General features: G+C 37.4%; 1 protein-coding gene across 1 annotated transcript; it reads right to left on the minus strand.

Moving 5' to 3' along the window:
• Nucleotides 1-16,027: 16,027 nt before the first annotated feature.
• On the minus strand, nucleotides 16,028-17,794 carry LOC110885229. Its single transcript, XM_022132915.2, has 2 exons — nucleotides 17,100-17,794; nucleotides 16,028-16,779 (listed from the first exon to the last, which is right to left on the minus strand). Exons 1-2 carry the CDS (start codon nucleotides 17,566-17,568, stop codon nucleotides 16,046-16,048), a joined length of 1,203 nt encoding a protein of 400 aa, XP_021988607.1. The 5' UTR covers nucleotides 17,569-17,794; the 3' UTR covers nucleotides 16,028-16,045.
• Nucleotides 17,795-17,847: the final 53 nt, after the last annotated feature.

Raw genomic sequence — 17,847 nt, forward strand, 5'->3', positions numbered from 1 at the left:
TTCCAAGATAGTTGCTCCCCCACTTCCCTGATCCTATTGCCGGTACTTATCAGTTCTTCACCGAACTGACGGAGTTCAGCTAGGTTTTCCTTACTCATGGGAGGATTCGGGATTGGTTCTGGGTCGAATTGTGGAAGGAAACTATAAGGACTGTTGACTATGTTTTGGAATTGCCAGTCGTTTGTCCACCATTCCTCCAGTTCACCTAGTGGTCGGGTGTGGATTAAAGGTTCAGGAATAGCTGGTGCTACGTTTAAGGGAAATTGAACTGTAGCCGGGTAAGGGTACAAGTTAGTGCGGATTGGGCTTATGACCTCACAGTTTTCTAAGAGACGGTCTATTTCGTCTTGGAACGTAATTTCTTCTGGTTGTTTAGAGCTTTCGCCAATCTCTATTCCCTTTTGCTTAAGATCTATTCCTATTTCTTTTTCTGGTGGTTTCGAACTTTCTCCAGTTTCTATTTCCTTTCCCTTGCTCACGATCACAGGATTTTCTATTTTAGGGAGTCTCCTAGTGGCTGGTTTCCTACGGCGTACTTTCCTCCATCCTACGTATCTTCTCTTCTTTTTAGGTTTGGCTTTTTCCAGCGGTGGAGCTTGGAATTCCACAGGTTCTTCTATGTCAGCAACGTAACCAGTAAAGTCGTAAGAGACTTCGATAGGCACTGGATATAAATTGAGATTCTAGAAGGCTTCCGATATCTCATTCATGCTGCATAGTATATATGCAAAATAAAAATGCAATGTTAAAACTTTGGAACAAAGTTTAACAAACAAGCACTGAAGTTTTATTGCATAATTTATACAGAAGACAACAGAAATAAACACACTGGGTTTTATTTATTTACTGGATAGTGATTTTTTTCTATTAGACTCGATTACTTGGAAATTTAGAGGTTGATATTTTCTGCTACAGTAGCTAGCATATAGAGATTTGCCCATTTCCCGTCTATTTTATCTTCCCAAGGTGCACTATTACCAAATTCTTGGACTTCTGGGTTAAACCTAACTCTCTTGGTTCGGGGTTTCTTTGTCCCCTGACTCTTTTTAAGTATCGAATCCCTTTTCTCTGGGGAAAGAGGATTCTCATAGTTTGCTTTGCGGACAAAGATTCCTTCTTCTAGGTTTACTGGGTTTTTAGAAGAAGATGCAACATCTAGTTTGTGGTAGATAGCAGACAGCTTCTGCTTACCCATACTGTAACTAACAAATAATCAGTTAATAAAACATATAATCACAGAATATCAACTAGTAGAATTAAGTATTTTGTCAAATACTTAATTTAGTATTAGGCTTAATCAGCGGCTCGATCAGTGGCTCAATATTTATTAATTCTTAGCTCTGATACCACCTTTACTGTCACGGCTCCCCGACCCACCCTGGATGGAGTCGGGGCCGCGAGGCAGTTCCCGTGGTACCTGTGGTATTTATGTGACAGCGGAAGTCTTTTATTACAGGATCTTTTCACCGTAAAAAGCTCGTTTAATATATTACACAAAGTTTAAAGGGATAAATCCCATAATTTACAATAAGTTGATTTCACACAGAAATCTTTATTTTCCAAAACATGTTTTATTGATTTATTCATACTGAGCCACTTCTCTGAGCTTAATAGTGCTTTACTGCACTTTTTCCTGGATCACACAGATCACCTGAAACATGTTTGAAAAAGGTTTTGTCAGCGGGGAAATACTGAGTGAATCATTCAGTTTTCTAAAACGACCCGTTAGTTATAAATTACAGTATTAAGGGGAATTACAATGTTTTTATCAACCAATTATCAAGAATGGGTATTTGTCACTCGACCGGATCTGTGACTGTGGTCATATCACTATTGGGTCCCGTCGCCCCAATAGAGAGGATTCACTCACCTAGAGTGATAAAATTAGTAATGTGCACAATACCCCACATACTAGCTGTAATTTGGTGATTACAAAGACTTAATCCCTGTAATTATAACCTTTGAAAATAACTTGGAGTTTTGTAATACTTACTCACAAACTGTGAGAAAACAGTTTAAAAAGAAGAATGACTCACATTGCAGATTTACGAGCAAATAGACAAGCCTACTGATTAGCCTTGATTACACCTAGTTTAACACAATGCACACACAGGCAGGTTAGTAACTAATACAACAGTTACGTCAATTCACGAGATTAAACCCTCACAACGATTAATCAGTGCAATACTCGATAATTCAATCGGATTCACAACGAATAACAGAGCATAGTCTGAATTCGAACAGCACTCAAATATTCAAGTCGAAATCACGACGAATAATCAAAGTACACGCTCAATTGAGCAGCACCCGGACTACCGTTGGATAGTTATAATCGATCGGACGTTGAATCGTAATAGCGATCGAGTTATTACCCTGATTGTGGCAGCGTCTCGTGATCGTGTGTGTGTGATTTGGACTGTAATTACTCTAACTCGACGTACACAGACTGTTTATACGTCGTTCTAACATCGAAATTCTAATGCCAAGGTCGGCTATTTATAGCAGAAATTTCGACATGCTTACGGACCGTATACCCTGAGCCTTACGGTCCGTAAGGGAACCCGGTTTGCTTACGGTCCGTAAGGACCAACCCTTACGGTCCGTAAAGGGTTCAGCCTACTTCCTAGCCTAGCTGAGTTCGGGTCTTAGCTTTGGTGACTCAAAAATTCAACCAATCAACATTTAGCAACAGTTTAATTTAGATAATTATCAATTAGGGTTTGCCCCCCTCGAGTTTTAGGGGCCCTGATCCTGATTCCGATTATTCCAGAAATTTCAGGGTTTATGCCAAATTACTTGGGTGTCTTAATTAGGGTTTTCTTATTGGATAATTATTATCCTAATTACGGGTTTTATTGACAGTTGTTACAGTTTCTTACGACTCTAGAACTTGCCATGACGATGCATTCCCGGTCCTTACCAACTTAAACCCAAGTAAGTAAATGATGGAGGCATTAGGACTAACCCTTTTTCTTTCAACACCATTATTTTTCTTTTTTTTTACCACCTACCCAAAATCCCCCTAGTTAACCCCTTTGAGCCTAAAACTTTTCATTTCTAAACCCACAAAGCAAACACCATTTACCCACCAAAAACCCTTTTTCATTTTAAACCCTTTATTTTAGTAAAAAGCTCAGTCTTCATGTGACATTCCTTATAAAAAAAAAGATTGAAGTCTAGCAATAAACAGACAAGTTCCTCAAAAGAAACTTTGTTTGAAAAATGCTTCATTTGAATAAAAAGTCACAAAAATAAAAAGTTTTACGAAAACCGATGCTTTTTACGCCTTTCGCCCATTTCTACTAACCACTAACCCAAAACCACCTACCTTTAACCCAAGCCTAACCTTTCCCCAAGTCCTCTTGATATTTACAAAGGTTTATAGTTAAAAAGGAGGAGGATTCATTGCTTGGCAAGCATATGGTAGAAGTGAGTTCCATGCCGGTCTCGTGTGTTTCACAAAAATCCACCTTCGACCGAGTGTTGAGTAATCTCCCGTGAGGTATGTGAACTTGTATATAAATGGAATTTTAAAGAGGCATGTTATGCCCAAATAAGTAATTTTTCTTATGAAACATTCTAAATAAATCATAACGAATAGGATTGTAAATAACATAAAAATAAAGCCTAATAAAGATCTTGGAATCCCGACACTCTAGACAAGCCAAAAACTTCTCTTCTACCCATTCCATTTGGGTGTGTAAGCCACATTAAAAAGAGTTTTGCTTGAGGACAAGCAAAGATTAAAGTGTGGGGGTATTTGATGTGTGTAAAATGCAACATATAAATTACATCAAATGAGGCATAAAACTAACCCTTTTTAGTACTAATGTTGGAAAAAGTGTGGTTTTGTCTTCCTTTTGTATTTTCAGGATTAAATGAGCGCAAATGGACATAAGAAGCAAAAATACAACTAAATCTAACATACATACAAGAAAAGGAATAAACGTGGCATGCCCGACCCCTCGACAACATCTTCCCAAGCAAAAACAAGAGAACAGAAGGCTGAACATGCCCCGTGCCCAGCGGACACGGGGGCGGGCCCAAGTGTCTGCAGAAAAGACAAAGTTGTAGAAGCTTCTATTTCCCAACACGGGGGCGTGCCCAGCTCAACACGACCGTGGTTAACGCTAAGATTCGAAGAATTCAAGCAAATCTTGATAGTACAGATACGCTTCTGCACACGGGGTCGTGCCCAGCGGACACGGAGGCGTGGTCAACTAATGTAGACAAACTGCAATTAATGAAGAAAGAGATAGTGGATGGACACGGGGCCGTGCCCAATGGACATGAGGCCGTGTACGGGCTTCTGTGCAGGCTATAAATAGAGGTGCATGGTTCACTTCAAAAGCATCCCTTGGCAAACCACCTCTCTCCCACTTCACCCACACTCCACCACCATCACAAAACCCACATCCACCACCATCATCCATCATCCATCATAGAGTGTGTGTAGTAGTCTCGTGATCCAAGATTGATAGTAAGAGTTCTTGACAATCAAAGGCCATGTTTGCCTAAGTCTCTTACATCACTTGGTGAAGACAAGCATTTAGTGTAATACTTTTGTTTTTTTAATCTTTTCGCACTTTTTATTTGGTTTTGTATTAATGACTTTAATAATTAGTTTCTTATGATGAAGGTGAAACTTCCTTATCATTTGCCAGTGGTGTCTTGGCATTATTTTACTGTCCATATAAAATAAAAGATTTACACCATTCATATCTCTACGGTCTATATAGAGATATGTTGGCTACCTGGTCAGGGGTTAAGGGAATGGTTTGGTAAGGTTCTTTCCTTGTTCAGTGTATAGATCCTGCAAGGACCTGGGTCAAGCTTACTAGGACCTCCTTCAATACCCACTCGTATTGGATGGCGGGGGTGCGAATGGCTTGATCCCCTCATATGTAAACTACTATTAATACATTAACCCGGCTATTTGGGATTGTATCCCTGCTGACTCAAACCACTTAGCCGAGGGTAACGTCACCTTCAAAAGAGGGGCCTACCACATTACGCATTAATAACTTAATTAATTGTCTTTCAATAATCTAACCCTTTAGGATTGTATCCTTGCTGACTCAAACTACTGCGTTGAGGGTAACGTCTCCTTCAAAAGAGGGGCCTACTACTATAACAAAGATAATCTCTTAAAAAGTGCAAAAGTGCGGAAAACATCAAAGGTTACACTAAAGGGGAGTCGGGTCCAAGTGATTCATCTTGTCTATCTGTTTTATTTTATTTTTATTTTCAGCATTTTTAGTTTTTAATTTCATACTTTAAAACCTTTTTCTAAACTTTTGATTTGATTAGACGTTGAGGATAAACCGGTATTAAAAGCTCTTGTGTCCTTGGACGACCTCGGTATCTTACCAACGCTATACTACGCTCACGATGGGTGCACTTGCCCATATGTGTGTTTAGTGTTAGTAGAATATCGTGTTTTATAAATTTAAAAATGTTAAAAAGGGCTAAAAATATACATAAAAATATCACGCACGACGCACATCAGTATGTAACACCCAAAAGTGTGTTTAAATGAAAATGGGTTAGAGTATACTCACAGTGTGTGCTTAGCAAGTAAACACCATCTGGATTGGATTGAAGGGAGCGCGTTGGGTCAGCCTGTGCACGGAAACTGAAGCATAAGTCTTCCTCAGGGCTGAATGGTTGTAAACAGAATGTCGAACGGGTTAAGTGTTCAACAGTTTATCCGAACGAATGGGTCCCATCCAGACAGATGGTCATCCGGACGGATGGTCATTCGGATCGTGTGTGGGTGTTTATGAACCGTTAAAACTTTCGGAGTTCGATTAAAAACGTTTAAACATTGGGTATTATAAGGGTCAGGTCATCCGAACGGATGGTCATCCGGACGGATGGCCATTCGGGCGGATGGTCTGTGTTTGAAGTTTTGTAAAATTTTCTACTTAAAAGTTTTAAGTTAACGGAGACAGCGTGATGACGTGTCAAACAATCGAATATACCAAATGCAGTTCATTCGGCCGAATGGGCCCAGCCCACTCGGACAAACGTGCAGTTCTTGATGAAGTTTCATGTTCGACCCGTTAATCGGTCCATCTCTCCGGTGGAAATCCGTTTTCAAGCCGACTCTCGACTAAGGAACGAGTCGAGAGTCTGGTTGAGTCCAGATTCCATCAATATTGTGTAAAAACTAAAGAAAAGTTCAAAACAAGTTGTAAAAGTATTAAAATCTTTCATAACTAAGTTGAAAAGTGTGAAAATTCTTTAGATCTTGAACCCATCTCGGTTAAATGATGCTCCACAATAGTTTGCCTAAGCAAAACGAGTGGAAACCACCTTCGAGAGGTCCGAAATCAGTGATTTCGAGAAAAGTTAAAGTGTGTGTGTGATTTTGATGAAGAAGATGAAGAAGAAGTGAATAGAGATGAAGATTGAACAAGATTTTGAGGGAAAAAGCTTACAAAAATGGCCTTGAATCGCATCTGAGACTTGGGGGGCGGATGGGAGTGTCAAAGTGTTGAAATGAGGGTGTACGGCTAGTATTTATAGGGGGGAGAGCGAGGTTTAAGTTGGTGTGTGAGTGGCAGTGTCTGGATGGTTCCATCCGGACGAATGGTCATCCGGACGGATGGTCATCCGGGCGGATGGCCATTCGGATGACCTTGTTTGCGTTTGTTAGTATTCCAACTTTGGTTCGATTGTTAAGCGTTGCATTGTGTTTAATTGAGTTGCGAGTGAGCGTTTGAGCGTATAAGCGTTGCGTTGATAACCACATAACATTCAACAAATGATCACATAAATAACACACATAATATAATTAAATCCGCGTTTCGAGTTTGCGTTGAGTTTGCGTTGCGATAGCATTTAAGTGATAAGCGTTTAAATAAGCGATGCAAGTTGCGATAAAATGCGTTTAGGTGGTAAGCATTATAATAAGCATTGTAATATGCGTTTAAAATGCGTTGAAAATATAGTTTAACCCATAGCGTTAATCGAATCCCAATGAGTACAAGCGTTTAAGAAACAAATACGATCACAGTAGGAACAACCAGAGTATGGGTTGTTACAGTCTCCCCTACTTTAGGGAATTTCGTCCCGAAATTAAGTAGTAGACGTAACAAAAAGTTGAAAATATTTAGCTTTTATGTCACTTTCGAGTTCCCACAGCACCACGTTTACCTTCCCAGCGAACCTTCACTATGGGAATGCGAGAGCGTTGAAGTTTCTTGGTCTCTCGATCCATGATTTCTACAGGCTTTTCCACAAAGTGTAGGGTCTCGTTTATTTGCAAATCTTAGAGAAGTACGTGAAGATTTTCCTCAGCTAGGCACTTTTTGAGGTTCGAGACGTGGAAAGTTGGATGCACGTTGCTGAGTTCCTCCGGTAATTCGAGTCGGTAGGCCACATTGCCAATTCTTTCCAGAATCTTAAAGGGACCCACGTATCGTGGCGCTAGATTTCCTTTCTTGCTGAATCGGATCACCCCTTTACAAGGTGAAACCTTTAGGAGTACGTGATCATCAACTTCAAACTCAAGGGGCTTACTACGTTTATCGGCGTAACTCTTCTGATCACCAACTTCAAACAGAAGCGCGCAGTTTCGAAAATGTTTTGAAAAATGATTAGGCCGTTGATTTTAAACTTTCTTAAAATCCTTGTGTCCCCGGCAACGGCGCCAAAAACTTGGCGTGCGTGAAGTGTGATATGATTTTATTAATATTTTAGGTTCGTTTTACGCATTAGTCAAGTTTTAAATTTATAAAACACGATATTGCACTAACACTAAACACACACTAGGGCAAGTGCACCCATCGCGAGAGTAGTATAGTGTTGGTAAGATACCGAGGTCGTCCAAGGACACAAGAGCTTTTAATACCGGTTTATTGTCAACGTCTAATCGATCTAAATTTTTTATAAAACTTTTTTTAACATGAAAGTAAATCTAAAAAATACAAGAAGAAAAATAAAAAAAATAGACAAGATAGAATCACTTGGATCCAACTCCTCTTTAATATACCCTTTGATGATTTTTGCACTTTCGGACTTTTTAAGAGATTATCTTAGTTATAGTAGTAGGCGCCTCTTTTGAAGGTGGCGTTACCCTCAACCCAGTGGTTTGAGTCAGTAGGGATACAATCCCAAAGGGTCGGAATATTGAAAGATAATTAAATAAGTTATTAATGCGAAAAGTGGTAGGCCCCTCTTTTGAAGGTGATGTTACCCTCTGCTAAGTGGTTTGAGTCAGCAAAGATACAATCCTAAGAAACCGGTTTAATGTTTTAATAGTAGTTTACATATGAGGGGTTCAAGCTACTCGCACCCCCGCTATCCAATACCTTTGGGGCATTGAAGGAGGTCCAAGTAAGCTTGAACCAAGTCCTCGCAGAATCTATACACTGAACGAGACAATAACTTTACCAAACCACCCTTCTAACCCCCTTCTAAGTAGTTAACGCGTTTTATATAGACCGTAAAGACACGAATGAGCAAATCAATGACATCATGAAGAAATGGTAAAGAAAATTCACTTTCCACATAAGAAACTAGTTATTAAAGTCACTGATACATACCCAATTAAAAAGTACCGAAAGATTAAAATCAAAAATAATACATTAAAGATTTGTCTTCACCAAGTGATGTAAGAGATTAGCCAAGCATGGCCTTTGATTGACAAGAACTCTTACTATCAATCATGGATCCCGAGACTACTACACACTCTAAAGATGAAAGATGGATAATGGTGGTATGTGTTGGTGTTGTAGTGGTGGTGGAGTGGTGGCAAAGTGGGAGAGAAGTGGTTTGCCAAAGGATACCTTTAAAGTGAACCAAGCACCCCTATTTATAGTCAGAACAGTACCCCGGACACGGCCCCGTGTCCATTGGGCACGACCTGTGGCCAACTCCTTCTCTTCCTTCATTAATTGCAACTATCAGCAGAGGGCCCCACACGACCCCATGGCTTTTGGACACGACCCTGTGGTCAACTCTTTGCTGTACTATCAAGATTCTGCAAATCTGAGAGTTGACCACGCCCCATGGTGACCTGGGCACGGCCCCGTGATGGGCGTAGAAGCCTCTACTGGTCTTGTTTTTATGTGTGAGGTCTAACCACGGCCCATGCCTGGCTGGGCACGGCCCCGTGGTCAGCCTTTGCTTTCTTGTTTTTCTCTTGGGAGATGCTGCCGAGGGGTCGGGCATGTCACGTTATTCCTTCTTCTTGTATTTATGTTGGTTTTTGGCTGCTTATTTGTTCCTTTTTTTTTTTCTTTCAAGCTCATTTGGTACTGTAAATTCAAAAGGAAGAAAGAAATGCGTTTTTTCCAACATTAGTACTAAAAAAAGGTTGGTTTTATGCCTTTATTGATATAATTTAAATGTTGCATTTTGTACACATCACTTATGCATCGATTCTTCAACCTTGATGATCCGGAGCGATAAATTCTGCAACTTTCGTTGTTTCTAGCTCCAAAATCGCCTAGGTCTTCAGCAAATTTGTCCTCGAGTTAAGTTATGTTGAAGGAGAGTTTTAACATGATTATAACATGCAAATCCTGACCCGGCTCGAAACCTTCTATGATTTTAGGCCCCTCGCATTACGTGAGGGGTATCACACTTAATTCTCGCATATCGCGAGAGCCAATTAGGCCAACGAGTCAACTATCAGCCCTCGCGTGACGCGAGGGGGCTTCACATTCCTTGTCGCACCGACGCGACATAGTGTTTTTCCTGGATTTCTTCGATGTTCAACTTCTCGACCAATTGTACGCGTTCTGGGGCTCGGTTTTTTTTCCTACTTAGCTCGTTTTTTGCTCGTTTAAGCTTCTTTTATCTCCTGAGACCTGGAAATCATAAACAATTTATTTAGTAATATACAAATTCTAACTAAAATGAAACAAAAAATAACGAAAATTGTACAAACTATACACGGAAACTAGATGTATTTTGCAATACATTAGTTCCCCACGACCATGGGTTGTAGCCTAGTATCACCACAACATTTAGATTCACTCGTCGGTGGACTTGAGTCTCGCATTTACTGCATTATTATATTTAACGCATTCTTCATGATTATCGTAGTTTTACATTATCTCATCATCATATTGGTTGGTTGTGGCTTATTTAATTATTGTTATTATTTATTTTTATCATTTAATTACTTTTGAATCGCATGTTAACAACTTTTAAGTAATTAAACAAAGTTGTTTTATTTAAACAATAGATTTACTCACCAACGTATGTTAACCTAAAAATATTTTTACACATGATACAAGGGAACAAGTTTGAAGAGTTGATGATAACACATAGGGATGATGCCTTAGAGAATAAACTTGATTTATTTATGTGTTTTTTGATTTGTTGGATTATTTGAATTGTTACTTGGTTTTGTGACATTTTTTTAATTGGAATATTAATAATATTTGACGTTTAAATTAGTTGTCATGAGCTGTAAACAATCATCATACCCCGGTTATCTAATCCGCTGCGTGTTCGGGGTTTGACAAGCATATTTACTTAATACATGAGCCTTACTTATCGAGTTCAAACTAGCTCGCAAGTCTAAAAAATATATTTTTATATATTTTTTCAATATATATTTATTTCATAATAATTTATACATTGTAATTAGGATCAGGATATACTAGGAAGTTTGTTTGGGGAGGAAGACTATTGAGTAATTTTGACCATCTATTTTTTAATCAAGGGCTAAGATTAAATGAGTGAAACTGAAGAAAAAAAAAGAAGCGTGTGGGTTTGTCTAAGGGTATTCTAATCAATCCAAGTTAATAGTTTCTCTCTCCTTCAATTCCTCCAATTTTTAAACGTTAATAACTCTTTCATACAACATTATTTTTTATAAAAATTGCACCAAAAAACGAGCGTTTTTTATCTTTAAAACGAGTATACTATTGCTATATTTTCAATTTTTTTTCGAAAACCCAGCTGTTTAAAACACAATGGACAAAAAAACACAAATAAATGTCTTATTTCTAAAACGCAATGGCCAGAAAACACAAAGAAATGTTTTATTTCTAAAACGCAATGGCTAAAAAACACAAAGAAATGTCTTTTTTCTAAAACATAATAGCTAGAAAACACAAAAGAAAGTGTTCTTTATAAAACGCAATGGACTAAAAACACATAAAAATGTGTTTTTATCAAAAACGCAATGGATTAAAAACACTTTAAAATGTGTTTTTTAAAATACAATAGACCAAAAAACACATAAAAATGTGTTTTTCCTAAAACGCAATAGACAAAAACACTAAAGAAAGTGTTTTTTTCTAAAACGCAATGGACTAAAAATACATAAAAAATGTGTTTTACATAAAACGCAATGGACTAAAAACACTTCAAAATGTGTTTTTCTAAAACGTATTAAACCAAAAAACACATAAAAATGTGTTTTCCTAAAACGCAATAGATAAAAACACAAAAGAAAGTGTTTTTTTTCCTAAAACGCAATGGACTAAAAACACATAAAATGTGTTTTACCTAAAAGCAATGGACTAAAACACAATAAAATGTGTTATTTTTAAAACGCAATGGACTGAAAATACAAAAAAAAAAAAAAAAACGCAGATCGTAAAAATGCGATTCAAAATTTTCTTACATAGATCGAAGCCGATTTCTTCAGATTTTTTCAACGATTGACGAAATTTGAATGCTAGAAACAATTATCAGCGATCAAATGGAACGAATCGAGTGATTTGCTTCAAAATCACAGGAAAAATGAGATATTGTAAGAAATTAAACTGCGTTTCTTCAAAAAAGTTGAAGAACACGTTGATTGGGTGTTTGAATCATTGACTGGGGATGAAAATCGCATTATAATGAAGTGATTATTGAGATAGAAAGTGAAGAAAAGGTTGAAGATGGTGGGTTTTGAAAATGGTGGGTTTTGAAGTTACAGAGAGAAGAAGGAAAAAGATTGGATAAAATTGACTAAATACACTTCACATTTGTTTTAAATTTTACCACATGTCATAATCATATTACTTCCTATCCTTCCTCGACAAAATAAACTTTCTATTTGATCCTCTCCCTATATAACTATTCTAAAGTAACTAAATATTATATATTATGTTGGATATAAAATTTATATAAATTATTAAACATAGTTATAATTTATACGTAAATTAAAAAATATATAATCAATGAGCAGAATCTGAGCTTGAAAAATGAGTACATGCAGGCCAACCTTGAGTTACATTAGGTTAAACCAATACATTTAGTTGTTAATGATCTATGCTACAATGATATCAGTAATTCATTGTTACTAGGCAAGTGGTCATTAATGAGACTGAAATGAAATGCAGCAACTCTAATAATATTGTGAACCGCCATATAAACAATAAACACTGGCCGAGTGGTACAAGTGACACACACACGTGATGGTTGTCGCCTTCGATGAGTTTAGAACAACATATTGTTGCGCATTTACCATGGTAAAACCTTGGGATATGCTTAAAAATTCTCTGAAGTGGTATCTTATGCCACCAGTCAAACCTGGCCAAACATTAAAGTGTTTCAAGACTTCTTAAGGCATGCCTAAACCACGCTCGTCCGTAGGTCATTCTGATGCTCGTTCTTACTTAGACCTAAACGACTTCAACAACGAGCTAGAGTTTGAGGAACCACAAGAATTGCCACGTCCACCAGGTAAAGACAAAAGCAAGGCAATAGCTGCAAGAGCAAGAAAAGGTAAGTCGACTTCTACTTCTACAACCACAACAAATATCGATGGTGGATCAAGTGGATACTCCAAAGTAGACCTGAAACTTGCTAGATTCTCCTGCTAAAGGAATAAGAGATCCAATTGCAAGTGAGTAGGCAAAGGGCAGCTGACATGTAGTTCCTTCTAAAACCTATTCCCTCTCATCTATCCGAAGAAAACCGTATAATCATGGATATGGAGAAAGAAGTCATTCGAGCAAAATATCTAAACACGTTATGTTTTAAAATTGTGTCTTTTTCAAGATGTTATGTCTTTTTTTTTAAATGTTATGTCTTTAAAAAAATGATGTTTTTATGTAATGTTGGTTTAATTAAGATGTTATGTCTTTTTTTTAAATGTTATGTTTTTTAATATTTATTTATTTAAATGTTATAAAAAATAAATATAAAATTTTAAAAAATGATTAGGTAATAATTGAAGGGGCTTCATTCCATATTATCGGTGTTATTAATAAGACGCAATAGACCCTTACTTGGCGTGTCACCTACATTACGCGGAGGTGACAAAATAAAGCCTCTATAGCCAAATATATCATAACTTCATAACCATCTACAAAAATTAAGACAACATAGTGTTTGCATGTGAGGCTGACGTACACTTAACCCGTACTCCTAATATTTAAAAGTTACTCAATCCATTACACAACCAATATTGCGACCTCTAATTTGATTGGCCTACCATACCTTCATGCAACTTAACTACATTGTTTATGAAGGTCAACTCAACTCCCCTTAACCAACAACATGCAATCAAAACAAAAGCCCAAATTCATTTTGTTAGACTCACATGTAAGTAAGATGGTTGTCCTATATGGCTAAATGTTAATTTGCTGTGAAATGATCAAGATTAAAAGGTAGGTGCACGGTACCCCTGACCGCGGAAGTGATCTCACTTCCCAGTTCACGACCCGACAACGATCCCTGGCGGAAAATACCCCCCAACTCGGGGTTTCCACGATTCAAACCTACAACCTCACAGAGGTCTCCGAGCAGGTTTAAGTGGGGTGTCGGTGGCCACTGAGCCAAGACCCAATGGTTTGAAATGATCAAGATTAGCCACTGCTTATGAAAGATACTTGTTTCTATTACAAAATCCAAGTCACCACCGCTTAAGAAAAATATTCAAATTCAAAATACGTACACATGATCACATATAATAAGAAAATCGCAGTCAGATATGATATAATCAGTGTGATGATTATGTTGCATGGCAAGTAGGGATAACGCCATTTTTGAACCCTTGATTGGGTGAAAAGCTGCAGAATGTGTTTTGTTCCTATGCTGATGGTTATCTAATTTTAGGGTTTTGATGGTACAACCACTTCATGTATAAATGTGGTACAAATAATGCTTGTATTAATGACAATGGGACACTAGAATTATTAGTGCGTATATACAGGTTAAAAACAGTCAGAATCTCAAAACTTTTTTTGGCGTTACCCTCCATGCAAAATCAACAATAGATAATGTTATGGAGATGAAACATAAGTTGTTCATTTCGATTAGACTAAATTTTAGTATACCAAACTCATCGTAAATTTAAACTTATTTGAGAACAAATTTCACTAACTTTTGTGTGTGTTTGGCTTAACATTACAATTTACAAAGGATACGACATACAACTGTAGTATACTGAACACTTAACTTTAATGGGTTACAACGCCAGAAAAAATACAAATGGATTTTGCTTCAAACAATCTTTAATTACTAAATGGATTTTGCTTTAAACATAAAAAAAAATCTTTTTAAATTATTATTTGTTTATTATGTACCTTAAGGGTGACACCGAAATTGAAATAATCATAAACTTGGATAAATTAAACTACTCAAACCATTAGTAATTTGTAAATTTACAAACAAAAAGCCGAAAGATAGATATGAATCTGCTAATCACTTAAAAGAAAATATGATTCTCATATTTATAAAAAAAGGCCTATAAAACATGATCAAAATTAACAAACCTTTGTAATCAAATCAAGTATCAACGCACTATTCAGTCATCTCTTCTTTAGGTTCTACTTAAAAAAGAAAGCTGTTATGGGCCTGGGCTGCCATCTAAGAAGCACAAGCTGGATATGCAGGAGCCCAAGTACAAATTAGTCTCATGCATGCAACAGTTTGTTTGCAGCGTTCATTTCTTTTTTATTTGAATTATTAGTTTGAATAAGTAGTGGAACTAGTCTTGAGGGAATAAAGGAACACGTGGGGATGCCCAATGTTCTCCAAATTATTAGGAGTTTAGCTTTGAATTCTTCATTTCCGTTTGCTTAGAAAAGACTATATAAGGCCATAGGTTTTATTAATGAAAGGGCAGGAATTGAGTTAAACAAATCTCTACATCTTTCTATTTTCTATCTGCATTCTTTCTATTTTCTTTTGGCAAAATTGTTCAAGAACCATATCAAAAGCGTTAAGAAAAAGCCCAAGAGAAAACAATGAGCTTTTAGTTGAAGAAACTTAGAAACTAGCAAAGCATCAAAGAAAAAGCCCAAGAAAAAATAATGGGCTTTTAGTTGAAGAAAGCCTACACAAAAAAAAAAGCTCGAGGAAAAAAAAAACAAAAAAAAAAACATGAAATACGTAGCTAGTATGATTTAAGGGCTATTTGGCAACTTTTGAATGATTAAGTGCTAAACCACTAAGAGATCTAAACTATTAAGTGTTAAACCAGTAAGAGATCTGAATCATTAAGAGGCAGTATAATGCTTAAACGTTCAGAGGCAAATGTCTGACCAATTCAGATTAGAGGTCTTAACCATTCAGACTCAGTATAATGTTTAACCATTCGGAGGCAAATGTTTGAACCATTCAGACATCTGCTCACGAAACAAACAGTCTGAACCATTAAGTGTTGAACTAGTAAGAGGTCTGAACCATTAAAAGACTCATTAAGAGATAAACAAACAACCCTTGCTAGTCATTTGATCCAAATTAGATGGGATTAAACACTTCAGTCATATATAATCTTTTGTTTCAGCAGTCATATACAGGTCACTAGTACAAAATCAATTTTTTGGTGGTGTTAATTTCATGTTTTTGGTGGTGTTTTATAAGGGCATGTGTAGTCATAAAGCCCTCAAAGGGGCGTTATGCGCCATTTGGCATGCCACATCATTCCGGGGCTTTATGGGGCTTTATGTAATTTGAGGCCGTAGTCATAAAGCCCCTGTGTAATCATTACTCTTTTTTCATTTTTTATTTTTTAATTCATTTTGTAAGTTTTTTAAAAATAAAATTCATTTCATTAAATAAAAAAAAGTACAATAAAATAAAAAAAAACATGAAACTAGAAAAAAAACATTAAACTAGCATAAAAAAAATTACACAATCAAAGATTATATTTTTTTTCAATCCGCTCCTTTTGAGCCAACGCCATTTTCAAAGCTTTTCCCGTTAAGTGGTCATGCGGTTTGGAGTAGAAGTCAAAGTCGTGAGCCCATTGTCGATCCCGCATAATCTCCGTAACTTTTTCGTTCTCCTTCAAACGTTTGTTACCGAGTTCGTGTATGTCTTGAAGCCGCTTGTTTATCTCCGAAAATGCGTGACTCATATCCGTTCCCATAGACATCGACGAGGACTCGGGTTTTTTCGCCCGGCTTTTTCTTCCGGGCGGTCTTGGTAGCTCCTCCACCGGCTCGTCATCCGGAATATCCTCGTCCAAGCCGATGTTTCGAGCGTCGGAGGTTGGCGTTTCGGGTTCACCGGACTCGTTTGTTTTGGACCTCTTTGATGGCCGTGTATTTCCCGAACGACCACTAGGAGTAGTTACGACGGCCCATTTGGGGCTATGGCGAAGGATTTGCCAACACTTCATGTACGGGAAATGGCCATTAGCCTCCGTATACTCGACCAATGCCTCTTGCGTAATGTCTTCATCGCTACTTCCACTTTTCCATCCGGAATACAAGCGTTGGTACACGGTTTGAAAGTTTGTGCACCTCTTGTTTATATCGGTCCACTTCCCCGATATAGAGTCCGGTAGGCGGTATTCTCCCCTACCCATGAGCTCGAAAAAGAGTTCTCGTATTCGGTTCCAAAATACGGTTTTACTTTGATTGTTTGCTACACACAAAACAATATTAAATGTTAGCTCAAAATATAAAAAATAAAATCTGGAAATAATAAAAAACAGAAAAAAAAAATAAAAAACAGAAAGTAATTAAAAAAAGAAAATAAAACTGGAAATAATAAAAAACAGAAAAAAAAAACATAAAATAATAAACATAAAATAATAAAACAGAAAATAAAAAAAAAACTGAAAATAAAAAAAACAGAAAAAAAATTTAAAAACAGAAAATAAATAACCGAAAATAAAAAAAACAGAAAAAAAAATATAAAAACAGAAAAAAAAATATAAAAACAGAAAAAAAAAATAAACATACCTATGACCGGGTCCTCCGAAACATCGATGAAAGCGCGGGTTAACGCATACTCCTCTTCGAGCTCCCACGTTTGCACATTTTTTTTCGTTCGGGTGTTGGTTTCAACTTTCTTTTTATGTGCCCGTTTTGCTTTTCCTTTTCCTTTTTGCGTCTCCGGTTGCGTATCCGGTACCTCGGGTTGCGTCTCCGGAACAACATCGGGTTCGTGTAGTGGGGAGCCGAACGCTTGAGCCGACCCAAACGCTTGAGACGACCCCATCCCATCCATGTTTTGACTTGGGTTCCACCCGTAGAGATTAGGGTCCCATGATAGCGGTTGGTTCAAAAGATTCATGAACCCGGGACTTTGTTGATTGTAGTCGAGAAAACCGGAGCCGAAAGGATTGGGTCTAGTGGGAACCGGTGCCACGGGACGAGTAGGATTGCCACTAGATCGCGGAGGAATGAAGCCCCGGTTGAATGGATTCATTGTATAAAATATGAAGAATTGTAAAAAAATTTGGGAGAGATGAGAGTTTGAATGTGTGTGGTAAAAAAATAAAGAGATGAGATTGATTTTAAAGGAAAGTTGAAAAATAAATTGATTTTTTTTTTAATGAAATTGACCGTTACAAACGGTCAAAAAAATTCAAAACAATTTCCATAACGCCGCTAAGATCTTCGCGCTGGCCAAAAAAATTCGAACATGGCGCCGGGGGGGCGGTGTTCGCGGCGCTATACAGGCGCTATAACCCCTTCTGGCGCCCCA

Source organism: Helianthus annuus, chromosome 10 (assembly GCF_002127325.2).
Source record: "Helianthus annuus cultivar XRQ/B chromosome 10, HanXRQr2.0-SUNRISE, whole genome shotgun sequence".
Lineage (NCBI taxonomy): Eukaryota > Viridiplantae > Streptophyta > Magnoliopsida > Asterales > Asteraceae > Helianthus > Helianthus annuus.